The sequence below is a fragment of the Nannospalax galili genome, unplaced genomic scaffold, assembly GCF_000622305.1.
Source record: "Nannospalax galili isolate Female #2095 unplaced genomic scaffold, S.galili_v1.0 scaffold861, whole genome shotgun sequence".
NCBI lineage: Eukaryota > Metazoa > Chordata > Mammalia > Rodentia > Spalacidae > Nannospalax > Nannospalax galili.
Genome location: NW_008345581.1, coordinates 1,291,295 through 1,305,964, shown reverse-complemented (window position 1 = coordinate 1,305,964; position 14,670 = coordinate 1,291,295). Strand labels below are relative to the sequence as shown.

The window sequence follows — 14,670 nt, the reverse complement described above, 5'->3', positions numbered from 1 at the left end:
GTGTGTGTGTGTGTGTGTGTGTGTGTGTGTGTGTGTGTGTGTTTTCCTGGGATCAGCCCCAAATCTTGTTTACAAAAGGCAGGTGTTCCACCACTGAATTACATTCCAGGCTATGTCATCTAATTTTATGTTTGCTAATTGTTAATCCCCTTTTCTAGGTGTCAGGTACTAATTCTTTAATTTTTAGGAATAGAAACATAGTTCTCCTCAAAGTGCTTAAGATTTCCTAAAGAGCTAGAAATTCAAATAAATCCCTAAAACTATGTGCAAATTATTATAAACCTTAAACTACCCTAAAAGTAAGACCATTACTTAAAAATGAACAGTAAAATGATTAAAATTAGTAATTAAATGAAATTTGTGACATGTTTATAATATAAAAATATATGTATCTATAAACATAAATATATGGGGTAAAGTGTTACAGAGTGGTATGTACACAGTGGTATGAAACCTTGTGTTAGACTTAATGTAGCCTAGGTTTCAAGATGATTAGAGCTTTTCATTTTTTTAATTTGTTTTTAATTTGTGTATATGAGTGTTATGCCTGCATGTTTGTAAGTGTATTCGTGTCATTCAGTGCTCATGGAGGTCAGAAAATGACTTCAGTCCTGTGAAACTGGAGTTTCAAATGGTTGTCAGCTGCCATGTGGGTGCTAGAATTTGAACCGTTATCCTTGTTGCACATTTGTTTTTATGAAGGCTTTTTTTCTTGTAAGAGCAGCCTGTGCTCTTGACTCCTGAACCATCTCTCCAGCCTAGTTAGAGCTTTCCTAGTTATTCCCAGTAGTAGTAGTGTTTGTGGGATGAAGTAGTATGTGTACGTGCACAAAAAGAAGATAGAGATGGTTTTGTTAGAGAAGTAGTCAGTGTTGAAGTTCCTAAGAGCAGAGTAATGGGAAGGATCAGTTATGTAGCCAAGAAGATAGGTATTTGGTGCCATAGTTTCAGTGATGAAGTCAAAGAAGGTGACATTAGGAGAGAGCTACATGTGAAGGAAAAATGGCAGCTAACATATTCATAGCTTCTTAGGTTAGATGATGTGAAGGCAACAGTTTGGTTAAGAAACTTATAAGCTATCATGGAGACTTGTTTTCAGAGATTAGTATTGAAAGCATTAAAAAATATTTATTAGACATGTTGTCCTGTTGCTTTCGTTTTTGTTTAGTCCAAGGACATTACCCTGAATTGTAGGATTATATATATATTAGGTCACTTGTGGAAGATTTTCCAAAATTTTCTCCTCTCCATTTTGATGTATCTTATTTTATCTTAGCCCTTAACCCCTGTGCAAACCCCTACTTCAGCTTTGAGAGACATTAATTTAGTGAGTCACAGTTACTTGGCAAGCATCTCTTAACACTTTTTTTGTTTGTTTGTTTATTTCAAAGTGTATTCTTCTTTCACCCAAGCATAATGAAGCATTTGTCATTCCTTGTGGTGAGAGCATTCAAAATCCTTCTGTCTATTTGAAATGTGCAGTACTGTTAACTATATTTGCCCTACTGTGCATAGTATCACATTTTCCTTATTGACTTACCTATTTATGGATATTCATGTGTATACTACCACATTTTCTTTATTGACTTATCTATTTATAGACACGTACCTTAATTATGAGTACAGCTCTGTCTTTGACACGCTAATTTCATTTTTTTGGATCTATACTCAGTAGTGGGATGACTTGATTATATGACAATTTGGTTTTTATTCCAGTATGTGTTTTCTTTGTAATGTTTTCTGTAATGACTATACTAATTTACTGCCCCACTACATTCTTTCCCTTCTCCATAGCTTTGCCAGTCCTTAGTATCTTTTGTCTTGTTTGGTAACTTTTTTTTTTTTATCGGGAGTGAGTTGTTATCTCATTGTGGTTTTCATTTACATTTCTCTCATGAGTAACACACATACATCTTACCATATAGAACAAACTGGCTCCAGTCTCAGAGCTCTGCCTGCTGGTTCCTCCTAAGTGCTGGGATTAAAGGCGTATCTCCTACACCAGGCTCCAACACATTTTTTTTTTTCCCTCAGATGTTTAGTAAGCTCTAATCATAGAGATTATCACACAAAACAAAAAGAAGAAAAAAGCCTTGATCACAGGGAGTTTTGTTTTTGTTTTTTTACATCATTGCCATTATTTTATTGACAAGAAAACGAAGACATTTTGTTAAAAGTAACATCCACCATGTAACACATAATACAAAGGTCTTAGAATTACTGCATTAACTGTTATTTCTCACTTTTAATCAATAAGAAAATTATCTCCCCTTGAGGAAATTAAATTATCCACATTAAGTGAGCTAAATCATTATTTTAACACTCTACCTCTTTAACCTCTTTGCATTCATTAACTACTGCTTTCTCAGGTAAAAGTTGATGAATTTTATATGGCTTCCTGTGTCTTTAATTTTTTTTTAAATTTAATTTTTTGTGTGTATTGCCTGCATGTATGTAAGTGCATTCATGTTGTGCAGTGCCCACAGGGATCAGAAGAGGGAGTTGGATCTCCTGGAACTTGAGTTACAGATGGTTGTTAGCTGCCATGTGGGTGTTGGGCTTTGAACACAGGTCTTCTGCAGGAGCAGCCAGTGTTCCTGCTGGCTGAGCCATCTCTCTAGCCCACCTGTGTCTTTAAAATATTAACTAAAATAGATTTCTAATTTGAGTAACAAAAACTAATTCCATTTAGTTTTAAACCAAATATTGTGGCTTAATTATCAAGGTCCAAAAACAAAAAAACATTATCCCTTGATCCCTTGAAGATTTTCACCAAAAAGAAGTTACAAACCAAAAATTAAAAAATTTTGTTTTTATAGGCTAATTTCAGCTTCTTTGAGAGAAGATCTCACCTTGCAAGTAGTTTAGGCTGGCCTCAAACTCTACAGTTCTGCTGACTTGACCTCCCAGGTGTTGGGATTATAGGCATGTATCATTATCCAGCATGAACAAATAACCCACAGCCAAAACAGAAATTCTTGCTTTAATGTTTACCTGTGTTTTTACTTTTATCACTGTTCTTTATGACTTCATCTTATTGCCTGTGTGGTCTCATTTCTGTATTAAGTGCTTTTGTTATTTTTCTCTTTATGGGAAGTCTAGTGACAATCCCATAGAACGTGTTTTTCTAAGAATAGCTTAGTTTATCTATTGAGAAATAATTTTGATGCACTTGAATCAGATACCTGACATAGAGTTATTTCTAGTGATTTGTCTTTTAGCACTTTTAGCACAGCTTGGGGAAGTTGGTTTTCCTCACCTTGCAACTCAAGTTGTCAGCAAGCACCATTACCTGCTGAGCCATCTCACTTACCCTGACTTTCTGATTTGTGATGGCAAATGGACTGTTATCCTTGTTGCACATTTGTTTTTATTAAGACTTTTTTCTTGTTATTTCTGTCAAGATTCTCCCTGACTTTTGTCAGTTTGATTCTATGTCTGAGTGGCTCTATGGGTTTATCCTAAATTGTGACATTTTTGGATATTTAGATTATTTATACTTAATTTTGAAATTTATTTATTTTGTGTATGTTTACATACATTCATGCACACATATGTGGAGATCAGAGGGCAACTTAAATGATTCTCTCTATCTAGTGTTTCCAGGGAATTAAACTCAGGTCATCAGGTTTGCTAGCAAGTACCTTGCCCTCTGAACCATCTCCTCAGCTTTTAATGATATTTGGGATTTTTCTCTCATTGTCTTCAAGTATCCTTTTTACTTTTTTCTTTGTACTTTTTGGAAATATTTGTCTTATAAATCAATAATAGTTGCCTTTTTTCCCCATGTAAATGAAACACCCATTTTTTTTCCTGTTTTGTGATAGGCTTTGCTCAAAACTGAACATTTTCAGTAATATTATATTTTAATTCTGTCAATCACCTCTGCTTCTTTTTTAGTTTGATATTTTCTTTTGAGGTCTGTAGTTGTTTTTTTGTTTTTTTTTTTAAATTTTTTTTATGTGTATGAATGTATTGCCTGCACGTATGTAAGTCATTGAATTCAGTGCCTGCTGAGGTCGGAAGAGGGCATCAGATTCCCCTAGAACGGGAGTATGGACGGTTGTTAGCCAACATGTGGATGCTGGGAATCAAACCTGGGTTCTCTGCAGGAGCAGCCAGTGCTCTTAACCACTGAGCCATTTCTTCCAGCCCTGTTTGTTTTTTGAGACAGGGTCTTCCTGTAGCTACAGCTGGTGTACTACTTGCTCTGTAGACCAGGCTGCTCTTGCTCTCATAGAGGTCCACCTGCCTCTGCCTTGTAAGTGGTGGGATTAAAGGTGTGCACCTTTATACCCATGTTTATTTGTTGGTGGTGTTGTTTTTTTCTTAAACTATTTTTTTTTTAAACAAAGATTGTCTTATTGTATGTGGTCACATGGTAATCTTGGTCATCTAGCCAGTAATATGAAATGTTTCCTTAAAGAACTAAAGTCAAAATAGGGGATAAAGTCTATTCTTGTTTCTAAATTGGTTTTTATCCAAAGTATTCCTTCAGTAGACAGCCACTTTCAGGTTTCCCTTATTCTTCACCTTTTGTTAGCATAAATTCCAGCAGCCATCTAAAATGCAAGTCTATGCTTCTCTCAGATCTCTGAGCAGGTACCCAGCTCTAGGCATACATACGTATGTAGATCTTAACCTTGAGTTTTTATATTCAGTCTTTATTTCCAAGCTTCTTTGGTTATCTACAACTTATCTCATAGATCAGGGCTTCTTGAACTTTTTCTAGTTGTAATTACTTTTTGCTTGAGAAAATTTGTATGTAATATAGTCATACAAATCAAACATTTAGTGATAATCAAGTTTTTTAATTTAAAATCTTTGATATATAATTTATAGTTTAAGAGAGTATCAAGTTTGCATTCTATTGAGATGAATATTTTTACATTATGACTTAAGTCTTAGGCTGAATATTTGATAATACCAGTCTTAGAGATTTTTTTTTTTTTGCTTTTAGAGTTATCAATGCTTGAGAATACCACCTCATTGAAATACATATTAAAAAATTGTAGAAGTTTGTTAAGCTCCATTTCACATGATATTGGAAATTCTGCTCTAATTCAAAGCCAAAATTCATTTATGCTTTAAAAAATTAAGCTCAAAAAGCAATTTTCAAAATCTAACATAACAGTCAAATCTGAAGATAGACTAATTTGATTCTTATATGCTTAGGAATGATGGTAGAAAAGATTATATATTTGTTTTTTGTAAATGTACCATTATGTTCCTATAAAAGTAGAAAACATCATATGTATAGTATAAATAGTGCAGCCCACAACAGCAGTAGTCTGGAATCTGAGCCAAGTATTTCAGTGTTCTTTGGCATCATGCACAGTGTAAAGTGTTATGTACAGACCCAAGGCTGCAATGAAACTCATACAATACAACATTGTAAAGTGCTGCCAAAAACACCTCAGATTTTTTAATGTTTGATTTTTTTATTTATTATTTTTATTTTATGTGTATGATTGTATTGCTGGAGCGTATGTAGGTGTACCTGTGTTGTGCAATGCCCGTGGAAGTCAGAAGAGGGGACTGGATTCCTCTTGAACTGGAGTTACAAACGGTTGCTAGCCTCCATGTGGGTCCTCAGAATCAAACCCAGGTGTTCTGCAAGAGCAGCTAATATTCTTAACAGCTGAGCCATCTCTCCAGCCCCATAAATGTTTGATTTTGAACTAATTTTTGTTAACTGCATGTTCAAAATGGTTTTACTGTTGCCTAATTTTTTACCTCTGTATTCATTGGTTTGACTCTCAGATGGGATTAGTATCCATAATTTAAGAAGCTGGGTCATAGGCTCCCTCTTGCCCCTTGTAGCTATATCGTATATATTTTCAACAGATACCATCTGGGAAGCTCTTCAAAATATACAACTACCACTTTTGAGAAAAAAGTTTATGTTGTTTTTTTCCTTGCACCTGCAACTACACCAAGAAATGATTCTACTGTTCAGTTGACTTTCAAGTTGGGGGATCAGGGATGGTAGGCAGGTAAGCTAAAAATGCTTTGTGTTTTCTTAGTAAATTTTGCAGGTTTTTTGTTAGGCACTGTTCATTTTAAGTTTTTATTAGATTCATTATTTCTATAGAAGTTGATGGGAGGGGCATTCATTTTCCCAACCTAAGAATTACTTTGTTGAAGGAGCTGATGGTTGGTATTTCCTATTCTATCACTTTACATGTTGTTAATCTTTTTTTTTTTTTTTTTTTTTTGGCCTTTTTTTTGAGACAGGGTCTCCCTGTAGCCCCAACTGTCCTGGAACTCACTATGTAGACCAGGCTGGCCTTGTACTCACAGAGATCTGCCTGCCTCTGCCTTGCCTCCCAAGTGCTGGGATTAAAGGTGTGCGCCACCACGCCAGGCGTTACTCTTCTATTTTTGAAAGAGGTAGCATTGTTACTCAGTAAACTCAGGCTTGATTTATTTTCTTTTAGCTTTTTAAAGATGTTATTGTCTTCAAGATTACATAGTTTCTATCAAGTCTGTTGTAATCCTTATCAGCCCTCTCCCATTTGACATGTACTATATGTTTAGTTTACTTTTGAATATCCCTTTAACTAGGTTTTAAAGCAAGCTTTCTACTTTAGAATATTTTGCTTGGGAATTTTCTGTACTTACACATACTTCACTATTATTTTTTTGAAAGTTCTCTTTTATCTGTTAAACTATTTCTTTGGCCTCCTGGGTACTTCATTTCTAGTCATATTAATCTAATTGATTCTGTCACTTGGCCTATACACTGTTGTCCCCTTTCCTTTGAATTTTAAAAAAATATCAGACTTTACTTTTCAGAGCGAATTTAGGTTCACAGTGAATGTGTGGAGAAAGTACACACTTCATTCTTACATATGCTCAACTTTCTCCAATATAACATGTCACCTCAAAGTGGTTCATTTCTACACACTCTTGAATGTTTTGTATTGATTCTTGCCATTACCATACAAAGTCTATATTATGTTGATGTTATATGTCATGGATATTGAAGAATCTACAGTGACTTGTATCTACCATTACCTAATGCTTTGAGTAGTATCGTTGTGTTAATAATCCTACATGCTCTGCCTGATCATCCCTTCTGCACCCCTAACTTCTGACAATCACTGATCACCATAGTTTCACTTTTTCTAGAATGTCATGTAGTTGGATTCATGCAATATCCAGCCTTTCCTGATGGCTTCTTTCACTTAGCCGTTTAAGTTTAAAAGTTTCTTAAAGTTTCTTCACATTATTTTATGACTTGATGATTCATTTATTTTTCATACCAAATAATACCTGGATACTACAGCTTGTTTATTCATTTACCATTGAAGAACTTCTTGCTTGCTTTATTATAAATAAAGGTATTGTGAACATCCTTGTGTAAGTTTCTTTGTGAACATAAATTTTTTATAGTTTGGGTAAATATCAAATAGTGTGATCACAGATAATTTGGATTGATGTATTCTGGTATGTTTATTTAAAAATGATTTTCATGCTCTTTTAATTAACAGGATCACCTTTGAGGTTGTGTAGAAAGTTTGAATTATATAGAACCTCTGTGGAATAACCTCTTCAGCAATGATTACTTCAGAGTTACCAGTGTTGCAGTAAGTATTAAAATTTTCTTTGTTTTAAAGAAAAATGACTACAGTTTTGTAGTGCTTTTTGAGACACATCACATATGTCCACTGATACTGAGACAGTATATTTGGAAACTAAGTATTAGAGTATGTAATTTTCTGTCCATCCATGGTCCTTGCCATTGTAATGTCAGCATGTTCTGTAATACTGCACAATACAGGTATTAATCCTCTGATACCAGGACCCAGCCAATTATAAATCTAATCTCGCATGCTATTTTTGTAAATAAATTGGATCAGAGCTGTACTTATTTCCTACATAGTGTTTATGGTTCCTTTGTGTTCTGTGTTTATGTTCATTTGGGATAGTCGCTGTATAATCTAGAAAGAAGAAGGTACTCTGTCAGAAAAATTTTAGTCAATCTTTGTTTATATTGTACCTTTTCTGTACATTTCCTTCTCTACCTCAGCTCTTTTATTAAGATTCTTTCTTCTAGATTAAGATGGTGATTATTGAGGCATACTGGTTTCTAGAAGACTCTAAGAAAATACCATTTTGTGAGGGGGGGGGAGAGAGAGTTTTCATGTGCTTATGTGCATGTATTTTATCATTAGATTCTTTGAATTTGTAGGACATACTTGGAATTTGGGATCATAGAATTTCTGGCAAATGTCACAGTAATAAAATAACATTCCTTTTATCCTTTGCATTGAGTTGTATATTAAGGATCCATATACTTTGCTCCTATGTGATAGTGATAATTTAGTCATAATAAAAGGATTATCAGTTTATTCTTTTATTATAGTTCAGTTGCCAATCTCTTTTCCAGAAAATAGCCTCTGCTTGCCTTTCCATGTTACTTGACCCATTAGGCAGATAATTATACTTTTCTTTCTAAAGACTCTGAAATAGAAAAGATACAGTGTAAGTATTTTCTATGTCCTTGCTTCACTGTTGTTTACTCCTTACCAAGGACATAATCTTGAGTGTAGAAGTCCCTGTATAGTCTTTTCTTTGTTTGCCTTGTACTTACATACTCTTGGCTGTTACCAGTGAGGCTCACTATCTATTTAGGATTTAATTGAGGTATATCTCTGGCAGAACTCCTCCAATAGGATAGGTGTCCTCCTATGCTCTTAAATTCAATATTTTTTTCTTCCATCAGACTTTGCATAATGTTCCCTTTTTATTATTTTAGACCCTCCTTCTAAACCACATACTTTTCTGTCTTATTTTTGTTTTACATTATGTATTATTTTTATTTTATGTGTATGAATGTATTGCCTGCCTGTATGTTAGTGCACTCATGTTGTGGAATGCCCGTGGAGGTCAGAAAAGAGTGTCGGATTCCCTAGAACTGGAGTTATGGATGGTTGTTATCCACCATATGGGTGCTGGGAATTGAACCCAGGTCTTCTGCAAGAGCAGCTAGTGCTGTTAACCACTGATCTATCTCTCCAGCCCCTCTGTCTTATTTTTGTATGGTCTGCTTATAGCACACTTGTTGGGTATAAGCTCTCACATTAATAATTGATAGAATTTGAAACAAGTTAATTTAAATTGTATTTGTATTTAAGGAGATTATAGTGTTAATATTTAATATCAGATATTTGTAATTGGAATTTTTTTGTAAGATTGCAAATTTGTAGTATGTCTCTGGGTGCTACAGAGTGGTAATGATACAGGGCAAAATGAATCCCCTTTCAAGGTTCTTAGTCGCATTTGTAAAAGAATTTAAAAATGTACTCAAAGGGAAGCTTTAGGATAATTTTATTAGAATTTAAGGAAAAATCCTCAGGGCAGGTAAGATGTGAATGTCAGTAGCTGCCTTGAGCAGGAAAATGGAGGGGAGGGGAGAAGGAAAAAAAAACATAAAACCATGCTTGTTTAGAGCCAGCTTGGAGGCCAGACATGTGATAGATTAGTAGCTGCTTGGTGGGAATAGGAAGGGAGCTTCAGAGAAATAGTAAAGAAGCCCAAAATGTTGGGGCAGCATTAGAGAAAATACGCGTAGAAAGGAGCTACAGAGAAGAAATTGAGAGATTATGCTTTTTGGAAAATTTTAGAAAAATAAGCAGATTTCTGGAGAGCTACATTTCTATGGCCTGGTCCATAAGCACTACTGAAAGCGGTGGGGATTCTGGACTGGAAAAGCTTACCATCTCATTAATGTACTAGGTAATCTCTTTAGCATGACATAAGGTGCATCCACCTTCCTAGCGGGTGGTGGTGTGACTAGATGATTGACTTCGTAAAACTGCAAAGTTCGGTCTTCATCTAAGCCAGAGATTCTTATTCTCTTGACCAGAATGAGTGACAACGTTTTTTTTTTTTTTTTTTTTTTTTTTTTGCTACTATAATAGTAATGTGAAAGCTAATAAGTGAGATCTGGTTAGATTTTTCAGCTGGAGATTTCGCAGGTAAGCCTTAATGAGTATATACAGCTGTCTGGGATTTTGTGCTTATGTTTGATGTATTGTTTTGTCTAATTCATTTATCTGTTTTGTTAAATCCCCTGTTGTGCTAACCATACATTTCTGTGACAACATACCTGAACCAGTCAATTTAGGAGAGAGGTTTTTGGTTTTTTGAACTTCAATTTCAGAGGTTCTGGCTCATAATCAGTTGACATTGTTGCTTTAGGACTGTGGTGAGGCTGTATATCATAGCAACCTGTTATAGTGGTGGGAAACAGAGAATGGGAAAGGGGCTGTAGTCCCCAAATCCCCCTCTAGTGACCAGACCCCTCCTCCCTCTCTTAAAGGTTTTACCATCTCTTAAAGGTGTTACCAGCCATAACAAGCCTTTAACACATAGGGTTTTGGAGGATGATTAATCCAAATCACAGAATTCTTCCTCTGGTTCAAAAAACTCATGGCCATCATAATGCAAAATACGTGTAGTGTTGTTTCGATAGTCTGCAGAGGCTTTCTGTTCCAGCATTGCTCTAGCCTAGATCCAAAGACTCCTATGAGATCCAAGTCATGGTCAGTTGTAAGCCCTTGTAAAAATACGAAAATAAAAATAAAATAAAATTTATGTACTTTCAAGATATGTTGCACAAGGAAAATTCCTGTTCCCCCAGGGGCAAATAGGAAAAGAAAAAGAGGAATTAGACCAAAGCAGGACCAAAATCCAGCAGTAAAGACATTAAATCCTATGGTTTTATGCCTGTAATTCTGAGTGCATAGTAGTGTGATTTGTGCTTTAAAGAGCTTGTACTGATTTTTCTGGGCTTGTAGCTTCCTTTTCTAAGCATTCTACATTCCTGGCATGCCTACTTTCTCATGCTTCCATTATAGCTTCAGCTTCACCCTCACAGCTTCCCTCATCATCTTGCCAGTAATTACTTACAAGGATTCTGAACCTGGCATGCACTGTCTTACCTATCTGGCTTTCTTTTTAAATCTCAGTGGAAGCCTTCACAACTTCTATCTCATACATTTTACATACCAGCAAACTCAGAATTATGTGAATAATGCCAATGTCTGCTGCCACCAGTACAAGGTGTGCTTTTGCCCTTGTTGGATCAACCTCTAAGTGATGGCTAAACACAGGTAATGAATCATAGTGAAACAATTCCCTAGGTGGACCTCTGCAAGCAAAGGAACTTTGCTTGAGCAGTGAGCGCTAAAGTTTTCTTCTCAGAGGAAAGTCTCCCTGGGTTCTCTTCTCAAGTCTGTGAGGGTATGATGGGTGAGTTATTGCTGAGATGCTTGTAAGGCATGTTTTCTGTTGTTTGAATGAACACCTTGCTTTTTGTTAAATAGTACTACCAACCTTAACCACAGCCTCTTTGGCAACACCTTTATCTGTGCTCGTTTTCTCACAAACCAGGAGTATTTCAAATCTTTCTGTTCTGTATTTTTTGGCTTTTGGTCATTACTGAAAATCTGGTTATAAGAAGCCAACAATAAATTTCCTCTGTTAAGAAGCCAATTTGTTTTTGTTTTTTAAATTTAAGCTTAACCTTTTTTTTTTTTTAAGTAGTACTAGAGTTTGAATACTTAAGGGAACAGGGAAGACAGAAAGACAGTTCTGTAGATTAACTTTACTATTTTGCTTACTTGGATACTGTAATTGGTAGGAGATTTGTCTACCTTTAGTGTTGTTTACTATTAAGTGTTGCCAAAATATCAGTTACTATACGTTTGTATTCTAAGTGTCCTACATTTTTTGTTTTTTAAATTTTTATTTTTTGGTCTTTTTTTTTTTTTTTTGGTCTTTTTGAGACAGGGTCTCCCTGTAGCCCCAGCTGTCTTGGAACTTACTATATGGCCTTACAAGGTGGCCTTGAACTCACAGAGATCTGCCTGCCTCTGCCCCCCAAGTGCTGGGATTAAAGGTGTGCACCACCATGCCTGGTTTAAGTGTTCTACCTTTAAAAAAAATTATTACTATTTTTTTAATGTATATGAGTGTATTGCCTACATGTGTGTGAGTGCACCCCTGTCTTTCAGTGCCCACAGAGGTCAGAAGAAGGCATGATTTCCCTGGAACTGGAGTTGCAGATGGTTGTTAGCCACCGTGTGGGTGCTAGGAATTGAACCCAGTCCTCTGCAAGAGCAACCAGTGCTCTTAACTGCTGAGCCATCTCTTCAGCCCCTGTGTTCTCCCTTCTAAGTAGAGATGGCATGTAGAACAGACTCATTCCTTGTTATCAGGCTTGTAGATTTTAATCAAATAATCACAAATAACATAGTTTTAAGCTGTCAGAAATGGCACAAAGGAAAAGTTGGCGATATTTTGGAAAATTTTAATACGTTCCTTGTGGGGGCAGTATTGAGTACTGAACTTGGGGCCTTCTCACACATGCTAGATAAGCATTCTATCATCGAGCAACACCCCCCAGCCCTCTCATATCTTTATTTAATCACTTTTCTAACAGGAAAACAGTTCAACCAAGGCTTGAAATGGGAGTTGAGTATGGGGGAAGGAAGTCCTGTATTAGTTCTAGAGTGAGAAAATAAGGTTTGTAAAGACCTTAAGATAGGAGGACACATGGTCTGTTTGAGACACTGAAGTAAAGCCAGCACTCCCCCATCCCCTGCCATTTAAATATTATCTTCAAGATTGGAAATTGAGAGTCACATGAAATTAGGCTTGTGAGTAAAGAGGAATAATAATACTGGGACCTGCAAGCCATGTTAATTATATCTCCTTTTCCCCCAGCAGTGGGAAGCAATTGAGGTTTTGGGGTGGGGAGAGACTTAATGAGATATACATAATTAAAAAATAGCTGTGAGTGCAATGTGAGTGGAAGGACCAGCACTAGAAAGATGTACTAGGAGGAGGAATTTGCAGCAGCTAGGCCAAAGATGATATCTTGAATGGTGGAGATGAAGATTTTAGAAAATGTAGTCAAATTTTACATACTTCTAGCTCATGTCCAGTAGTTACCTGTTTGTAGAGATTTAGAAGAGCAGCTGGTCAAAATTTCAATTTGTCGGTCACTAAGCCAGCATTTCTTCCCTGTCTGTCCTAGAGAGATACTTGTCAAATGTCTTAGAGAGATATTTGTAATGTGTATTGTGACTTACCTGTGTGGATAGTCATTTTAAACCCTTTTGTAATAGTGAAAATGTTTAGTTACTTTTAAGTAGTCATTGACATTCTGAAAAGCCCATGCATTAGTTTGGACTATATCCATCTACTTAAACAACTTTTAAATTAACGTGTACACACACAAACACACACACACACACACACACACACACACACACATGTGGTTAAATATTTGTAGTATGGATTTTATTTTTTAATGATTTCTTATTTTATTGATTGATTTACTTATCTATTTTGAGATAGGGTTTCACTATGTAGCCCTGTGAGCTGGAACTCACTTTGTAGATCTGGCCCTCAAATTCACAAAGACCCACCTGCTTTTGTCTCTGGAATGTTGCAGTTAAAGTCATGTGCCTTTAAAGCCATGTGCCACTGAGCCCAGTTAAGATTTATGTATTTATTTATTTATTTAATTTTTTTTGGGGGGGGAGTCTTTTTGAGACAGGGTCTCCCTGTAGCCCCAGCTATCCTGGAACTCACTATGTAGACCAGGCTGGCCTTGAACTCACAGAGATCTGCCTGCCTCTGCCTCCCAAGTGCTGGGATTAAAGGTATGCGCCACCACGCCCGGCCTTATTTATATTTTTAATGTGTATGAGAGTTTTGTCTCCATGTATGTGTATCATGTGCCTTCTTGTTGCCTGTGGAGTCCAGAAGAAGGTTTCAGATCCCTTGAAACTGGAGTTGCAGGTGGTTGTGAGCTGACATGTGGGTGCTGGGAACTGAACCCAGGTCCTGTGCAAGAATAGCAAGTGCTCTTAAATGCTGAGCCATCTTTCCAGCCCCTACAGTAGGATATTAATCAAGCTGTTAATGCTAATATTCTGAAGATTGAGACTTAGGAGTTAAAGTGAGGTAAAGTACAGCCTTTTCTCTCTTCTTAAATCTTTTCTACTTTTTGATATAAAAATTACTGTTCATGCTAATAAATAAACATATATACATACAAGTGGAAGTGTATTAGCTTTTTGTTAGCAATAGTTCTCGCCTTTTAAGCTGGCTACGGTTGACAGAATTATTAAACAAATAATACTTACCTGATTCCTTTTGCCAGTAAATTGTATGGTTCAAGCTAAGTTGATTTCCCTAATGATTTATTTACTGTATGATGGAAGAGGATTTCTTCTGTAATCCCCCAGAGATTTCTATAATGTCAAATGCTTAAGTCACTTTTGTCTATGTAAGATAAATATAAAACATAATTTACATTTCAGTATCCTGACATGGAAAAAAGAGAAGTGAAGTTTAGTTTGCGATGTAATTGAATTTTGCCACTTACTAGATCTGTGACTATGGGCAAGTTTATCAGGTCTTATTTATAAAACTCAGAAAGTAGTATGTTTGTTTCTTTTTGTGCATGTTTAATTATATTATAAATTAAGTAGTATGTCATAGATTGCATGAGAGTAGTCTGGCATGTAATGAGGAGCAAAAGCAGTATGATTTATTTTTTTTATCCTTTAGAACAAATAAAAATGACTAGATCAAGGATGGACAAACAACTGCTAGTATTTCAGATTTTTTAAAGGTATATTTGTT

The 14,670-nt window shown here is 35.8% G+C and overlaps 1 protein-coding gene across 2 annotated transcripts in view; it reads left to right on the top strand.

Annotated features, from left to right (window-relative positions):
* Positions 1 to 14,670, top strand: part of Stag1 (stromal antigen 1) — a 421,107-nt gene that overhangs the window by 76,773 nt on the left and 329,664 nt on the right. For both annotated transcript variants that reach the window (XM_029567624.1, XM_008841643.3), the window contains exon 2: positions 7,497 to 7,592. In XM_029567624.1, coding sequence (XP_029423484.1) covers positions 7,564 to 7,592 — 29 coding nt within the window. In that variant the 5' untranslated portion in view covers positions 7,497 to 7,563. The remainder of the gene's footprint in view (positions 1 to 7,496; positions 7,593 to 14,670) is intronic.